Raw genomic sequence first — 16,588 nt, 5'->3', positions numbered from 1 at the left:
TATTTACTGTTAAATTGAAGCACTACTTTTACACTCCCCTAACTCTCTCAATTCTGTTTTACCAATAAAAAACTAACAGTATCCGGATAACGAATGCTTATGAAGGCAGCATTGGGGAGGAGCACTGTTTTTTGACTTCCGCTTATGGCTTTATAGCGCCCCCCTGTCGTCTGATGAAATAAAAGGCCAAAGCAGACAGCCCTGAGCAACAAAAACCTTCTATGGTCAGAAATATCCACACCCTGGCTTTCCTTGGGCGGTTCCTCTGAAAGGGGCGTTTGTTGAGTAGACTTAAAGGCTTTATCTGCAGCCAAAGACTAAAAACCTGTTTGGGGCCATAAGATTAAAGTGATGTGCAAATATTTTTGAAATTATTAGTGTCATTCTTTATTTATCATATCTATCTAAATTCAGCTTATTGCAGCACATGTATTACACACAAAAGCACTATCATTCATTTCTATGGGCACTTTAATTCCATTTGGCATTACAAATATAAACAGGACAATGGAAAACAAACAATTTACAAGATCGTGTAGAAAATCGATGACCCGATTCTGGATAACAAATAATGACAGTTGTGTGCTTGAAGACAAACAAGGCTTTCTAATAGGAACACAGTGCATTATCACTTAACGTACACCTCGACTGCCAAACTTTCTATTGCTGATTGTGAAGGTAGACAAATTATGTGTTGCTAAAACACAATCTGTTAATCACTCTATAGATTTATCTGAAGTTATGAGAGCACATGGAGGAGTGACGGTGATCGCAGTTCTGCACCTCTACTTTCAGCGTGATGAAGAAACCTTTCAATCTAAACTTAATAGGATGCATCCTGCCGAGTTCATTCCAAGTATTTAGCTTTTCATTCAAATTCTGCAACTCGAGGGGTCTGCACACGATCACAGCAGAAATGTTAAGAGGCATCATACACAGCAGAAGCATATCAGGTGGCTTATGTTTGGTACCCTTAATTCATACAGTCGCACTTGTCAGCATACTGGGGGTTTTTTTTTTTTTTAAATTCAAAGTGATGACACAGCTCACTGAAGAGCTTTCACATTCAAATAGAAGTGAAACAGCTTCTCTGTTAGAAGGTGTTTAGCTGGAAACTATTTCATACGCACAGTTTAAGGTGTTTAAGTAAAAACCGCATGCACAAAAACATCTTAATCATGCTCTTAAATACCCTGCTATACCTACAGAGGGTGGAACACTTTTATAGTGAAGAGGCAAAATGTAAAAACCCTTGAGAGCATTTAGCAGGAAGCTGTAGTCACTGCTGCTATAGATGGAATTTCATTATTTCTCAGGTGACTAAGGTACCTTTTACTTTAATTATGACTTTACTTAATACAGCCAGTGATTTGAGGAACAAGTGCAAAAGTATTTATTTATTTATTTTCAGTTTCTGCCATGTGGCAGTTCAAAGCTCTACCATGTGGACCGCATTAAAGCCTTTTCAAATACTCCACATTAAGATGGAAGGTGAACGAGGTCTCAAGTGAGCACTAATCAGCAGCAGCCATTCGTGTAGGTCAGAGGTCATCTCGCTTCCCTCGCACCACTAATAAAGTCTCTCGTGTTAGTTTGGGGAGGGAGAAAGGTCAAACAGATGGCACAATGACAGCAAGATTCAAGAGTGAACAGGTGAGGGGGGGGGGAAGAGTGCAAAAAACTTCCAGTTGCTCCGTACTACTGCGTGTTTGTACATATGTACACTGTACAGGCTTTGTGTCGAGTGGCTACTGCAGGTAGCGGTAGACTTTGAAGCAGTGGTTGCCAGAATCGGCGACCACGACGTGTCCGTCTGAAGTGAGCGCCAGTCCCTGCGGGCCGTAGAGGGGGTCCACTGATGTGTTGATGTAAGAGAGAAATGAACCGCTGCCATCAAACACCTGAGAGAGAGAGAGAGCAAAATCATCACCGCTGGAAATCAGTGTTTCGTTCATTCTTTTTGTGGAAAATACAACACACCTAGTTATAAAGTTGAAAGAAAAAAAATAATGATTTCATGAATATGGATGATGTAGTGACCAAAATAGTTTTTAGGAAGCAACAATTGTTGCCTTCTATTGTTTTAACCCTTCTGAGACTCAAGCTTTTGTATGGGATAGATGTGATGCAAGAGGTCTGTGAAATACAAGGTGCAGAAAAGCTAAATGGAAGATCTCCATCTGAGGACGCAGGGTCTCAGGAGGTTCAAAAACATGTATTTTAGACACCAGCGTGCAGTGATCAGGCCTAACATTATGCCTAATATTGTGTCGGTCCCCCTTATACTGCCAAAACAAGTCTGACCTGCCGAGCCATAGACTCGATTACACCCCTGAAGGTGTGCTGTAGATTCTGGCACCACGATATGAGCAACAGATCCTGTAAGTCGTGAGGTGAGACATCAATATATTGGACTTCTTTGCACATCCCGCAGATGCTCGATTGAGATCTGGGCAATTTGGAGGTCAAGTGAACACCTTTGAACTCTTCGATGTGCACCTCAAACCCTCCCTAAACCATTTTTGCTTTGCTAAAAGAGACCACATCGGTCTGTGAATGCAGTTTCCATGAAAAGGTTTACGTGGTCTGCAACAATGCTTAGGTAGGTTGTACGTGTCAAAGTAACATCCACATGGATGTCAGGACACAAGGTTTCCCGGCAGAACATTGTCCAGAGCATCACAATGCCTCAGCCAGCTCGAATTCTTCCCACAGTGCATCCTGGTGCCAGTTGTTCCTCAGGTAAGTGATACGGACACCGGCCATCCATATGATGTAAAAGAAAACCCAATTCAGACCAGATCATTGCTTTGGGGTCCAGCCCAGTGTTGGTGTTGGGGGTCAGCATGGGCAGCCTGACTGATCTGCAGTTATGCAGCCTCATACACAAACTGATGCACAGTGTTTTCTGACACCTTTCTGTCAGAACCAGGGTGAACTTTTTCAGAACTTCAGTAGTTCGTCTGTTGGATCGGACCTCACAGGCCAGCCTTCGCTCCTCACATGCATCAGTGAGCCTTGGCCGCCTATGAGCCTGTCGCTGGTTCACCACTGTTCCCTCCTTGGACCACTTTTAAAGGATACCGGCCACTGCAGACGGGGAACACCCCACAAGAGCTGCGGTTTTGGAAACCCAGTCGTCTAGTCATCAAAATTTGTCTCCTTATCAAACTCACTTAAATCCTTACACTAGCCCATTTTCCTTCTAACAGATTAACTTTCAGAACACTTCCTCCCGCTAACAATATATCCCGCTAACAGTTGCCATGATGAAGACATAATCAGCGTTATTCACTTCACCCGTCAGTGCTCATAATGTTATACCTGATCAGTGTATAAATATACTATTAATGGTGTTTTGGTAACATTTCATAAGCCATTATGAGGCAAGATTGTAATGTTGGATGCCACTTAATAAAAAAAGAAACAGAAGTTTGTATTAACCGATTCTTCGAGGAGTAGAAATGATTCATTCTGCGTACCTGTATCCTGCTGTTGCCCCAGTCGGCTACTATGATGTTTCCATTGACGTCCACCGCCACTCCTGTGGGGGCGTTGAACTGGCCATTGCCTTCACCATTGGAGCCAAATTTCAGCAAGAATTCTCCTTCTGTGTTGAACACCTGCAGTATGGTTTCAGAGAAGCAACAGCAGAGAGAGAACACTTCTTTAAAAAAAAAAAAATGCAACCAGCACATATTCACATAACAGAACACTGATATCCAGACCAGGACTCACTGTTGTGTGCATCAGGCCTGGTTTACAGTCTGATAAATGCAGTGAGATACATTTAAATAAATAAGAAGCAGATGCTGATGGATTTGAGACCGTATTCTTAGCCGATGGTTTCCTCTTTGCACAGACTGTCTGCTCAGACATGATTGGTCAATACTACACTGACTATAAATGGACTCCGAACTTGTTGGAATGTCATAAAATCCTCGTCCACATGACAAATTTCCCACCTTCGACTGATGAATGTGACAATAGCCTTTTAATGTGAATGATACGAGTAGAAAACGCGTTGTAAATCACGTTTTGGTGGCAGCTGCTAACATCTGTATTCCTGTAACACACAGACTGCTCTGGGAGTTCACTTGCCTTGACTGAGTGGTTGTGGAAATCTGTCACAATGATCTCGTTGTTGTTGTTGACAGCAGCAAAGTGAGGGCCTGGATTAGAAATATGAAGAAGATTTTAGATATCATTTGTACAGTTTTGCTTGACTGCGACAAAACAAAAAGTCAGAAAACTCCTACATGACAGGTAGAATAGAATAGAACTCAACTTTATTTTCATTGCACATGTCACAAGGACATATTTGTGGAGGACATGCAGCTTCAAAAACGAATTCAGCAACAGACAAAAAAATAAATAAAAATAAAAGTACACTGATTTTTAATGCTTTAATGTTAGAGCATGACCAAAATATTGGTCAATAAAGTTGGATTGGAAAATATTGATATATCAGTCAGGTAATTGGCCATTTTCTGATATATTGCTATCAACATTTATAATAGCCATAAATCCAACTTTAAAAAGTAAAGAAGACCGAAGCACCCTTTAATCATGCTTTGAGTGTTGCTGTTGCATAGTTTATCCACCAGAGGGCACTCTGCAACTTCCCTGTTAGCCACAAGCAACCAGCTGATTTGAGGAGAGTCAGGCAGAGCGTGAACATTTTTTAAAACAATAAAACAAAATTATTTTAAACTGAATTGCCATATAATCATAGTAATAACTCAAATAACTACACGTAATACATGTTAGGGAAATCTGTTTATGTTTCATGTGTCAGAAAAGAAAAGCTATCAGACGACATATTAGACAAAATATCGGTATCAGTGTCAGTCTTAAAACTCCTACATCTGTCGCTCAGATTAAATGTATGACAAAAAACAAACATACAACCAACTCATAGCATGATTAATGAGACACCATGCTGTTTTAGGGACACTTTTGTTTATAATAATGGACGAATCTGATGGACTAAAGTTGCTTTTTCCATATTAATGACCCTCATGAGGTCAGTGCAGCTCCTCTTCATTCAGCATGCAGGTTGGAGAAAGACTGAATTGTGTTATCTTGGAGCAGTGCACTGTATTACCATTGAGTGTACCTGCAAACTGCCTGTCACCGTTGCCACGGTTACCAAACTTGGTGACCAGCTTGCCGTTGACCTGGAAGATGAAGACGCAGCAGGACTTGTTGTCGACCACGATGATGTGGCCGTTTCTGTCCACCGACACGCCTTTAGGACCCATCAGCTTCCCCGAGCCGATCTTGTTCTGGAGAGATTTTATTTCACGAAGCCACGCGTGAGGAAATGAGTACTTACAATCACAAAAATACAAGTAATGGTCAGTATTACTGTTTGCATTAACACATAAAACCCCGAAGCTGTCTTCTGTGTGTTTGCACGTAGACTGAGAGCACACCCTAAGTCCTATTAGGGAGATCCCACTCAGGAAACCAGTGGTTTTAACCCGAAAATCTGCACTCTTTTAACAGAAGATAAGAAGGCTGAAGAGGGGAAGTCAAAACCAGCATGAGTGAGTCTCTTAACGCGTGAGAAATTTGCAAATGAGGTGTGAGAAAGTGTAACCATCTGACTCGAGGACAAAAATCAGTGTGACCTTCTGCACAGCTGCAGCGGCACTGGAGCCCACCCGGGAACATGCAGACTATTGCCGTTCTGAGGAAAAAATCTACTGAACGACCCAGTCCCAGAGATAAATAAAACTCACCTTAAACTTGCCCTCGCTCGAAAAGATGCTGACCCATTTGTTGTCATAGTCTGCGATGATGATGTCGCCGTTGGGGTGCACGGCCACACCTGTCGGCCGCTGCAGCTGACCCGGAGTCCTGCCCCGGATGCCGAAACGACTTCTGAACTGGCCGTCGTTGGAGAAAATCTGGATTTGGTTAAAAAATAAAATTAATTAAATAAAAACACTATGTTAAATATTAGATAGTTTTCATATATTATCTCAGAGAACAGGCGCAGATGCTTCAGGGAATTCGTTCTCACCTGCACACACTGGTTGTTGCTGTCTGCTATCAGCACCTTCCCCTGAGAGGAGGCAGCCACTCCCTGCAGGTTCGTGAACTCCCCTTTGTTTCTTCCCTTTGTGCCTGTGAGACACGAAACATGACCACGTTCACCATGATGATGACGACACGTACGTTTTCTACATGTAAAGTCTATTGGTTACATAGTAAAGGTAACCTGATGCTCAATTTTCACTCCAGCAGTAATAAGCTCTCTGTTGTGTAAACATTTATACTTCACATAACCATGAAACAGACGTCTCCAAACCATATTTACTAGTATTATCTTACTTACATTGTTTTTTTTGGTCTGTTTTTGGGTAGAAAAAGTAAGAATTGCAAAAGGACAGCTGTTTATTGAACCTTCTACCATTTTTTTGTATTAAAATAATATTTAATATAAGTATTAGTTATTATTTCTTGCTACATCTGGGTTTTTGTGGGGAAAACAACAAAAACTATCACATTGATGATGTAGACGTCACAAAAACTGAAGCATGTGACATGTCAGGGTTAAAATCATATGAACACAAGACTCTAAATCCTCATGTTCAAGAAGCCGAATTAATCATATTATTATTATTGAGCTTTTGTCACTTTTTAAATTGCTCGTAAATACTTGTTAATCAGCTATTTAACTGAATTTTCCCTAGTGCACGGATTCCCAAATTGTGGGTCATGGCCCCCGACAGGCCGTGAAGATACTGGAGGTGGGCCACAATAATAAAAGAGGATAATGGTAATGGGAGGGCTTAGTTTGGGATATTGGTCATTTCTCTGGCCTAAATTTACCTCTCCTGTATTGAAGTTTGTGTCTCAGTGGCAGGGGAGTCACACATTCGCCTTAACACTTTGAACATGACTGGGTAGCATTAGCAATTTATAGCCAGCTTGTGTTGTTTATGCATTTTGAATAAACTTTTTTCCCCACTGATGGCTCCATACAGTGTAGACTACACTTTACATCCTCCTTTGCGGTTAGTGCTAAGGTTTGATGTTCAGCCCTCCGGCTGGGAGCCGGTCTTACCGATTCTGAAGATGAGGTCGTCCTCAATGGGATTCTCTTTCCTCCTCCCTGTGCTGTACATACTGGCCGGCCTCTTGATGGCCTTCTGCTTGACGTGTCCGCTGCCCGGAGACTTGAGCCTCTTCTTAACGCCGTCTGAAGTCGGTGACACGTCAATGGATTTGGTGGCCTTTATCTTAAAGGGGCTCCCTTTGATGTGTTGGTCATATAAGCGCAGAGATAAAGTACACGTGCCCTCTTTAGGAGCTGTGAACAGGTACTCATAAGTGCCGTTCTTGTTGTCGAGCACGTCTCCGTCACACTTGCTGCCGTCAGGCGAAAACATTTCAGCGGTGATGACTGCGTTGCCCATCTTGCATAGCTCTCCATCTTTGTCCTTAGTAGTGATGGTGATGGAGGTGGGCACGCCTACCACACAATGCCGCAGCCCCTCGCCTGTCGCCACAGTCTCGGAGGCAACGGCGTTGGTGGTCACAATAGTGCCCAGGTTGTGGATGGACTTTTTTAGCCCTTCCGTTTCTACGAGGAAGTCCAGCTGGTTGTTCTCTCCGGGCTGCAGCGGAAGCTCCTGGCTGGCCAGCTCGACGAGACGCTCGCCCATCTGCTTCTTCACCAGCAGCACCTCGGCCTCGGTGCCCTGGCTCAAGGCCTGCTCCGTGAAGTTGCAGCTACTGGTGATGCCCTCTTGGCCCTGCAGCAGGGTGTCCAGCTGGGCTTGGAGCACCTACACATGCATGCATCAGGGGGCAGCAGAGAAACACTGAGCTTAGATAAAACTTTATGAAGCTTTCAAAATTATTATTTTTCTTGCAGTTATTCTGTTGATTACATTATACTAACAAAAAGAACATTAGCTTTGCCTTTGTGTCCGCTTTTAAGATCAGATCAGGTTATTGGTACTTGGCAATCCTCAGCTTGGGAGCAAATATATGGTATTAATTAAGGATTACAGGGATGTTAGTTTATTAAACTGCTGGTAAATCTCAGAATATAATGCAATAAAAATGTGATTTCTTATATTACCTAATTTTAATTTGTAAATTAGTCACTTTACTACGACCACACTGCTGTTCTTTAATCGCAATCTTCTTTCAGGCACTCTGATAATTAAATAAGGGCTGCTTTGATTGTAATGCTGGATATTCAGATACGCCTCCCATGTGGAAGCTGCCACAGCTTTGCTGGTTTCCTTCAGCTTTTTGGGACTCAAAAAGCTTACCACCGCTTGCTTGTACAGGTGGTAGAAGCAACGTGCAGAAAACTGTAGGTATCTGATAACCAGATATAAAACACCTTCATACAGAAATGACCTTTTCACTGCAACTGAACTGCAGATAAAGTGTGAGTGTGTCTAAATGCAGGTGTTTAAACTGGTCTGGTTACCTGGTAACTGAGGATGAGGAACTGATCAAATATCCAGAATTAATCAAATCTTTAAGTCATCCTATTGTCTCATTTTACAGACGAACCCTCCTGAGCAATAACGCGCTAACCTAAGCCACATTTAACCGCTAATAACCAGCTTTACTAACTAGTTGCTACCGTCGGTGTTTACTAAGAGCGCCGTGACAAGCTGAACTCGGGTTTTTGCGGCTGACCCTGCTGCTGATGTGTTCTTGGAGTTCTCAAGGCGAAAAACAAAGAGTGATTTACTAACATGCCCGACACGCACTTTCCTGCGCCGATGTTTAACGCCGCAAAACGAAAACGAAAACAAAAACAAAAAGCAGCGCATCTTATATTCTGCGCTTGATACTGAAGCCAACAGACTGCGCATGTGTTTAGAAAGCAGCGCAACTTCTGTAAATCCCCCGTGAAACCGAACACACCTGTGAGCGCTGTGTGGGGGATTGCGCTCACACGTTAAATTAATCTGGCGCTAAAAAAGTGCGACATTACCGCAGGCTGCACACGTTAAAGCACCGAGACAAACTCACCGGCGTCCGGACGTCATCACACTCCTCTTCTACTCCCAGAGACGCCATAGCGTCCAGTGTTTCACCCACACAGCTCATCCGCGCAGTAAAACTAAGACTCTTTGTAACATTGTAGGACGAGAAATTCACGGTGAAGTGACAAAGTGTTTGCGGCCCGGACTGTACTCCCTCCCCACGCGCGGCACGCCCAAATCAAGAGCGCACGCTGGACACCGGCTTCATGTAGCAGGAGCAGCAGCACAGCTTCCCCGTGGGCTGCAGTGCTGTGACCGATCATCAGCCACTCAGTTGTAAATCATTAGCTGTGCCCAATGTGATGCAGCTCCCCGAGGGAGTCAGCAGGCTTTTAACCCAACCGGCTGATTGGCTCATGGGTCAATGCAGCGCACAAGCCCCCGCTCCGGCACCTCCTTCCTGTGGAGAGGCAGTCTGTGCCATACTGCAAATTTATTTTACTTTCTATCCGATCATACCAAATACTGATATCGATACTTTTAACTCATTTAGACAGTTTATGCCGGAGAAGCATGACTCATCATACATTTGCGATTCCGAACAATTTTAATGACCACTAAATCACACGATTTTTACTTTGTACAATAATTCCTTAACACAACCAAATACACCTTTTAGCTTTTCATTCATATTTTGAAACAGTTTTTATTATTATTATTCTTGTTGTGGTCTCTAAAGCACTTTGGGTCACCTTCTGTTGTTTAAATGTACTGCATAAACTAAATAAACTCTACATTCATCACATTCAGCCATTTTTTTAAAAATACAATTCATCTTTAAGGTATATTTTTTTCCCTTTCCAACAGAATGATCTATTTTAATAATTAACACAATTATATGGGCTGAATATATATTTTTTGAATGTTTGTATATAGTCTGGAGGTAATCAGACTGCTGAAGTAACAACTGTGATGGACACTTTGGAGTGGCATCAGTCATTCCTTTCACCATGACATGATCTGCATGGTTATTCTTTGGCTCACTGAATGGCAGTGACAGTGGGCTCTGTCTCTGTCTACCTTTATTTGGCAACTAAGTCACATGACCACAGGACAACAACAAACACGGTGAAGCAAAATGTGCCTGCATGAGAGGAGCGGTGTTTGCGCCGACATGTCTGCTGCCTGATAAACGAGAATAATCTACAGAGCTTACAGCAGAGAAACAAACAGACGCATCAATCCTCTCGTGTCAGTATTGGGCCAGTAAGAATACCAGTGTTGGTATTGATACTATCTATATTATTTGGATAGCCCTGACCTGTTGAAGGACCCGTGACAGGTGAAAAGATTACTTTAGTCTGTGCTCCAAAATCTCCAGATCAGGCTCATTTAAGTGCTTTACATTTGTCCTATTTGGTTGTTACATTTTAGCCAAAGTCCCAGCTGCTTCACTCTGCACTCACCTTTTGCTTGAGGCCATAGTTGACCTCCAGCTCCATGAGTAGAACGCTCTTGCGGACATTGAGGGTCTTCTGCAGCTCATCGAAGGTCGCGTGGATGTCGTCCTCGATGGCGCTCTTCTGATTGGTCAGCTGCTGAAGAATCTCTGACAGCGTCTGCAGGGCTGAGTCGATCTCTGGTAACCTGGAGGCAGTCGAGTAAAATGTCAAGGTCGTGTGACAGAGCTGGAGAATCATCACTGCAGTGCAATATGACAGTATTTACATAATAATATTGCTGCTGCCTACCTCTTCTTAACAGCATCTAGCTGGTGGTGCAAGGAGGCCTTGTGCTGTTCCACTACGTCTTTAAGAGGCACGGTCGGGTGCTCTCCGTGTTCGCCGCTCGTGCACTCCTGACACATGGCTGTCTCACACGGAGGACAGTAAAACTCCATCACCTACAAATCAGGAAAAAGCAGGGATCTGAATTTATAATAGGCTCGAGTCATAGACCCATTTATCCACATTAATGCTGAGGAAATAAACCATCTTCCTGATCCTGCATGCTTACACACCCCTTTAATGACTCCATCTCACATGTGCCAACTCTGCATCTCCAGACTCAGGAGTCCTGTCCTATTTCCTGCTTTTGTTGGGGACACTGCTCTGCTGTGTCACTTTATCAGTCTACTGCACAAACTTGCCCATCAATAAATAATGTTCTTTGCTTTAAAATGATCTCGACCTCTTGAATCACGGCACCGTCAGCTGGTTTGATATTCTGCTCCACGCTGAAATACCCAGACAGATGTGGACGAGACTGCTATGAAATTATTGTGTACAGGCATGACAGACGCTCAGATTATGAAACATAATGACTTGGTGATCTCCTGACTTCACCCTCAGCTCCACTCTGAACATCTATAACCCTAACTAAATTTTAAAGCTGACTTTGCTGTCAGGTGTCAGTGTGAGGAGCTCTTACGCTGCCTCCATGGTTTGGGCAGGAGAGTAGCTGGCCTGTAGCCACAGTGGTGATGTTGTTGAGAGCGGCGGCCTCTTGGCTGCAGCTGCCCGGCGCCCGCTGCAGCACGTCCATCAGGTTGGTGATGAAGAAGTTATTCTGCAACGCCGCCACACCCTTCTCCGGCAGGATTGAGGTCTGGCGGCACACGGGGCACGACAGTGTGAGGCTGTGGGCCGGGATATAATTCTGCAGGCACCTGCAGGAGGACGACAGGTGTATTAAAAAGGTTGTAGTTTCAAGATGTGGTGCTTTATTGCCTGACTTAAAGTTTTCATCTAGCAGTCCATTAACAGCTTATTTGTCCTTCAAGTAAAAGAAGAACAGAGCAGGTCAAAATCCTGTCTTTGAGACCATCTAGTGGTTGGAACGATTATACTCTGACAGCGATTTGCAGCAGCACTTATCAACGACATCTGTGCAATGTAGTGTATTCAAATGCAATGACCGTGCCATAAATCCTGTCATTGTGAAGCTTTTAATGTATATACAGAGATTCCATTAAATTTAGTGTTTTATATTATACTATTCAAATTATTTAAAGTCAGTATATATATTTATATTTTTAATGCAGTAACACCTGCACGAGTAAACAAGCGCAGCTAGAAACTACACAGAGAGGCTACAGTGCTACTCACTGCCCTGCCACCATAAAAACGCCCGCTTTTTTACCACAATGAGTATGTAACTTTATCCAAAGTTATATTAAAAATACAATAATAAATAAAGCACAAGAAAAACAAACATGGCAGAGAATACTTTAAAATCCTGCCACGCACACAAAACATATATGTGAAACTATACTGTTTATGCATGTAGCTGCTGTGCTTTTCATTCAGCTCATCTTAATTCTCCTTTATTGAACTACATTTACTGATATCATCAATGACACATATATGTTGTCCATTGTGCAGCAGTCTTATTTTTACATGAAATAAATAAGCTTGAGGTAAATAAGTGTTTTGTCACAGCTTGTCTAGCCTCCAACAGACTCTTTGTCGGATTGCTGAGGACGTAATAAACAGTGACCCAAAGATGATCATCAAATCACATGTAAATATAGTACATGACAGCTCATATGAGCTTTAATCTAGTCAAACAAAGGTAAATGGTGGAGCTGAATATTTTAATGTTCATCCCAGCGTCTATGTGTGAAACACAGTAGTTATGCCCCACAGAAAGAGTTAGAAATGACTGTATATTGTTCAGCTGCACACTGATGCTCCAGAAACAACCAGAGCAAAGAGGCAGGCGCACACCGTGAACAGTTTGTCTTTTGTGACAGAAACAAAGGCTGCTTAACAGCGAGGATGACACCAACACACCAGAGTCAACAGCAGCGATGCAGACCTGTGTCCTAAAATAACGCACAAGTTTAAAGCAATGAGATATTCATTTAAAAATCTGTTGTTATTATTTTTATTACTGCACCGTTATAGGCTGCATCATGTGTCTGAAATCATAAAACAGTACAACACTTACAGCACTTTGGAAACTCCACTCACCGCTCACAGAAGGTGTGCAGGCAGGGCAGGACTTTGGGGTTCTCGTAGCGGTCCAGACATATGCTGCAGATCAAGAACTGCTTGTCAATTTGGCGGACGACAGGACTGGGGATAGTGGAGCCTTCACTGGCCATCCTAAAGCTCTGGCATAGAAGTCCCTCTTCCTCTTACCCTGCACCCTGCGGAGCGACACGGAGGGAGAACAAAACCGGTGAGGACGTAAACACAGTGGCATCACATAGGATCAAACGCACAATGAAGATCTTGTGGTGGTGAGCGGGACTCTGTGGGGCTGCAGAGATCAGAGTTTGAGGCCGAAGGCAAAGACAAAGTACTTTCTTCCTTCCACAGAGGAAATGCAAAAATACACAAAGAGACACATCAATCAGCGCCTGTGACCAGGCAACCGCAAACAGGACATGAAGATGAAACTCTCTCTCTCTCTCTCTCTCTATATATATATATATATATATATATATATATATATATATATATATATATATATTCAGGGGTGTCAAACATAGGGCCCGGGAACCAAAAACAACCCGGCAGAGTTTCCAATCTGGTCTACTGGTCAGCTTTGGAAAATGTGAAGGAAGGGATAGATTTTGGACTTTTTAATGTATTTTTGGGAGTTTTACAGCTTTTCCTTTTCATAAAGTCTTCCCTCATTTCCATTCATAATACACCACAGTAACAGAAGAAACAATTCAGTGACAGAACCTGCCACTTTATTCACTACTATAGAAATCAGTGCACGGTCAAGAAATAAATGCTCTCTATAGTATAACACATATTTATCCTGTGACCCCTGTGGTGGGTCTCAACCCTTATGTTGGTAACCGCTGCAGTAGCAGAGCAGCACCTGAGCCGCAGATGTGTTTGTCATGAAAAGGCACTTTAAGCACTAAATATTTGATGATGTGAAGTGAAAGCAAGGCACTCTGCGTTCAGCACACATTAGTCAAACTACCAAGACAGCCGAGCAAAACTATTTCCAACTCAGCCCTCTGCTTTATCCCAGACAGCTTCTCCTGGCATCGTTTCGTCCCTGCGATATTCCTGTTACATTATCCGGCAGCTAACTTAGACACGGAAAGTGTGTCAGTGCTTTTATTGTCTCATCACATTCAAGTTGGCCACAGAAACAGGCCACCTCTGCTGCTGGGAGGAAACCCCGAGGGACTGCACTCCTTTCTACAGTGCACGCTCTTTCTCCTCATCTCGTTTCCACTTAATCTCTCTCCTTTAGATACACATCTTCTCTCATATTCCTCTCTGGAAGCAGACGTGGGAGCCTGTAATGTTTTAAAGAAGCTCTCAGGCAAACTTCTCAGTATGCTAGGTGAATGGAAGCAAGCTCAGTGTTACTGCAACTGATATAAAAGCAGCAAGTTATCAACTGAGACTCATCACCAAGCTAATCTATCACTAAGAGGATGACCTACAGTAATACATATGTTTAGAACATAAATGAAAAGACACAGAAAATAAAAGCATCTGGCAGTATTCCAGCACAGACGTGCACGAACACAAGAGCTCAGATCTCTCTTAATGACTCACCAGCTCCACGGAGCAGATTAAGCAGATGCTCACAGCATCAAATATGGGACTGCTTATACAAAAATAAAAAAATATGTAAATCCTGCAGAAAGCCACAGCAGGAAAACAGAAGCAGCGCTGCGCTGACGGTGCACAAGGTCGCAGCAGTCCCACAGCGCTTCACTCTTACATAATCAGATCCGCACCAGCTAAGCGGAATAATTCCTGCTGGATTGAGCCGTCATCCCACGCACAGAAGAGGGCGCACATGACAAAAAGGGGGGCGTCAAAGAAGGAATTTAAACCAAATCAAAGCATCTTCTGTCATAGAAAGACTGTGAGAAACACTCATGCACAACAAAAGTGATTCCAGGGCAACAGCAGCTATTCCAAAGAATTTCCTATAATAATAAGAGGATTATTAAAAACTTACAGTGCTGCATTCACGGAACGATCAACAGGCGTCATCCACACAAGTGCACTTCACATGAATGAAACACAGACAGCCTTCATCTTCTGAATCGTCCTTCAACTCATACCGGCTCTGACAGGAAATGATGCTTCCCTCCAGGTTGCAACAGAGAGCCAAACACAAGACGCCAGTGTGTGTGTGTGTGTGTGTGTGTGTGTGTGTGTGTGGGAGAGAGAGAGAACCAGCCAGTGTTTATGGGCGTGCACACACGTGAGCAAAGTTAAGGAGGAGCAGTTCAGCCGGATTGTATTTCAATTTTCTACATCATGTCCCCCCGCCCGCCCGCCCTCACTCCCTGCGTTACTTTCTCTCCTCCCATCACTTGCATTCCCTGCTCGCTCTGTCTCATCCATTCATCTCCCTCCTTCCTCTCTGTCTGAAGTAAATGCTGCTTCACTGCAGCGCGGTGAGCAAGAAAGCGCAGCATCCGGAGCATGTGAGCGAGCACTGGCTGACGCCTGGTTACCTAACAAATGGGAAAAAAGGGACAGCACTTAAGGGTCTCCGTCACAGCCAATAGAGATGAAGCCACAGGGATCTTTCTGCGTGCGAGTGTGCGTGCGTGCAGGCTGCTGACTCACTGTACATGCAGAGACTGAAAATGAGCACAAGGAAAAGTCACACACTGTATATGAAGAGAGGGAGGAGAGATGACAGAGAGTAAACATTGCAGAGAGAAAGGAAGTACGGTGAGACGTGTGCTTCAAATGTGGACACAAAGGACACACTGCCTCTCCAGTTTAAGAGACAGAAATAGAGAAAGGTGATAAAACGCTGAGGTGAAACGCATTTTCTGCCTGTTTTTTCTCACTGCACTGCAGCTCTGTCGCAGCTCTTTGGTCACTGCTTTCTGCATACGCAAGAATGGATGACTTAAACAATGACACAAAGCTTTAACCTTCAGACAACCTCAAACACCGACCACTCTGTGGACATCATCTGGGGGGTTTTCCACCAAGAAAACCGGAGGCGATTTGAGTATTTGGTTAGTAAGAGGAGAGATTTAAAGGCCTAATGGTGGGTGACTCCAGCAGGTCCGTCATCGTACTCTCTGAAAACTGTTCAGTGGTTAGAGAGTGAGACAGAGAGAAACCACCAGCTTTCCAATTAGTGGATGGCCTGCTCTACCTCCAGTCCATCACAGGTTCAACACACAGAGCACATTTAGAATCACCAATTAATTCATCCATCAGTCTTGTCTCTAGACTGTGGGAGGAAGCTGGAGTACCTGGACCGATAGCAGTCATTTTGCTTCCTTGGCACTAACAATTCCGAGGGATACTATGTTGAATACACATGAAAAAAAAACTGGCTGCAAGTATGATGTTACATGATACTTGCAGCACCCCCCCCCCCCCCCCCCTTCAGTTCTTAAATTTTCTTATTTCAGTTCCACGTCAAACACAGTTGTGTCGATGGAGTTTTTTCACAGAGTTAAGCATGCCTGGCAGCTCCACAGCTGTTCCAGTGATCTCATCTCAGCCTCTGCCAAACTCAGTGAGCTCAGTCAATCAGAGGACGCAGAACAAGAAAACATAATGCGGGAAAAAGAATGAAATGCTGTGTGGGTGCACACCAGTGACAACAATCAGTCTCTAAAGCTTCATCTTAGATTCAGCACTATGAAGGAT

The 16,588-nt window shown here is 43.5% G+C and overlaps 1 protein-coding gene across 5 annotated transcripts in view; it reads right to left on the bottom strand.

Moving 5' to 3' along the window:
* Positions 1-453: 453 nt before the first annotated feature.
* trim2a (tripartite motif containing 2a) overlaps positions 454-16,588 on the bottom strand; it is a 28,872-nt gene continuing 12,737 nt past the window's right edge. For 4 of the 5 annotated variants that reach the window (XM_082535116.1, XM_082535118.1, XM_082535117.1 and 1 more), the window contains exons 2-12: positions 12,944-13,122; positions 11,400-11,637; positions 10,721-10,872; positions 10,436-10,616; positions 7,079-7,802; positions 6,032-6,135; positions 5,748-5,915; positions 5,120-5,288; positions 4,102-4,172; positions 3,483-3,623; positions 454-1,901 (exon numbers count right to left, since the gene is read on the bottom strand). In XM_082535116.1, coding sequence (XP_082391242.1) covers positions 1,749-1,901; positions 3,483-3,623; positions 4,102-4,172; positions 5,120-5,288; positions 5,748-5,915; positions 6,032-6,135; positions 7,079-7,802; positions 10,436-10,616; positions 10,721-10,872; positions 11,400-11,637; positions 12,944-13,077 — 2,235 coding nt within the window. In that variant the 5' untranslated portion in view covers positions 13,078-13,122 and the 3' untranslated portion in view covers positions 454-1,748. Of the gene's footprint in view, positions 1,902-3,482; positions 3,624-4,101; positions 4,173-5,119; positions 5,289-5,747; positions 5,916-6,031; positions 6,136-7,078; positions 7,803-10,435; positions 10,617-10,720; positions 10,873-11,399; positions 11,638-12,943; positions 13,123-14,918; positions 15,185-16,588 lie in introns of those variants that run through there. The other variant, XM_082535115.1, reaches the window with a different exon arrangement.

The sequence above is a fragment of the Aulonocara stuartgranti genome (assembly GCF_965226115.1).
Source record: "Aulonocara stuartgranti genome assembly, chromosome: 6".
NCBI classification, from domain to species: Eukaryota; Metazoa; Chordata; class Actinopteri; order Cichliformes; family Cichlidae; genus Aulonocara; species Aulonocara stuartgranti.
Note: the sequence above shows the minus strand (reverse complement) of the source record. Positions and strands in the feature narration are given on the sequence as shown.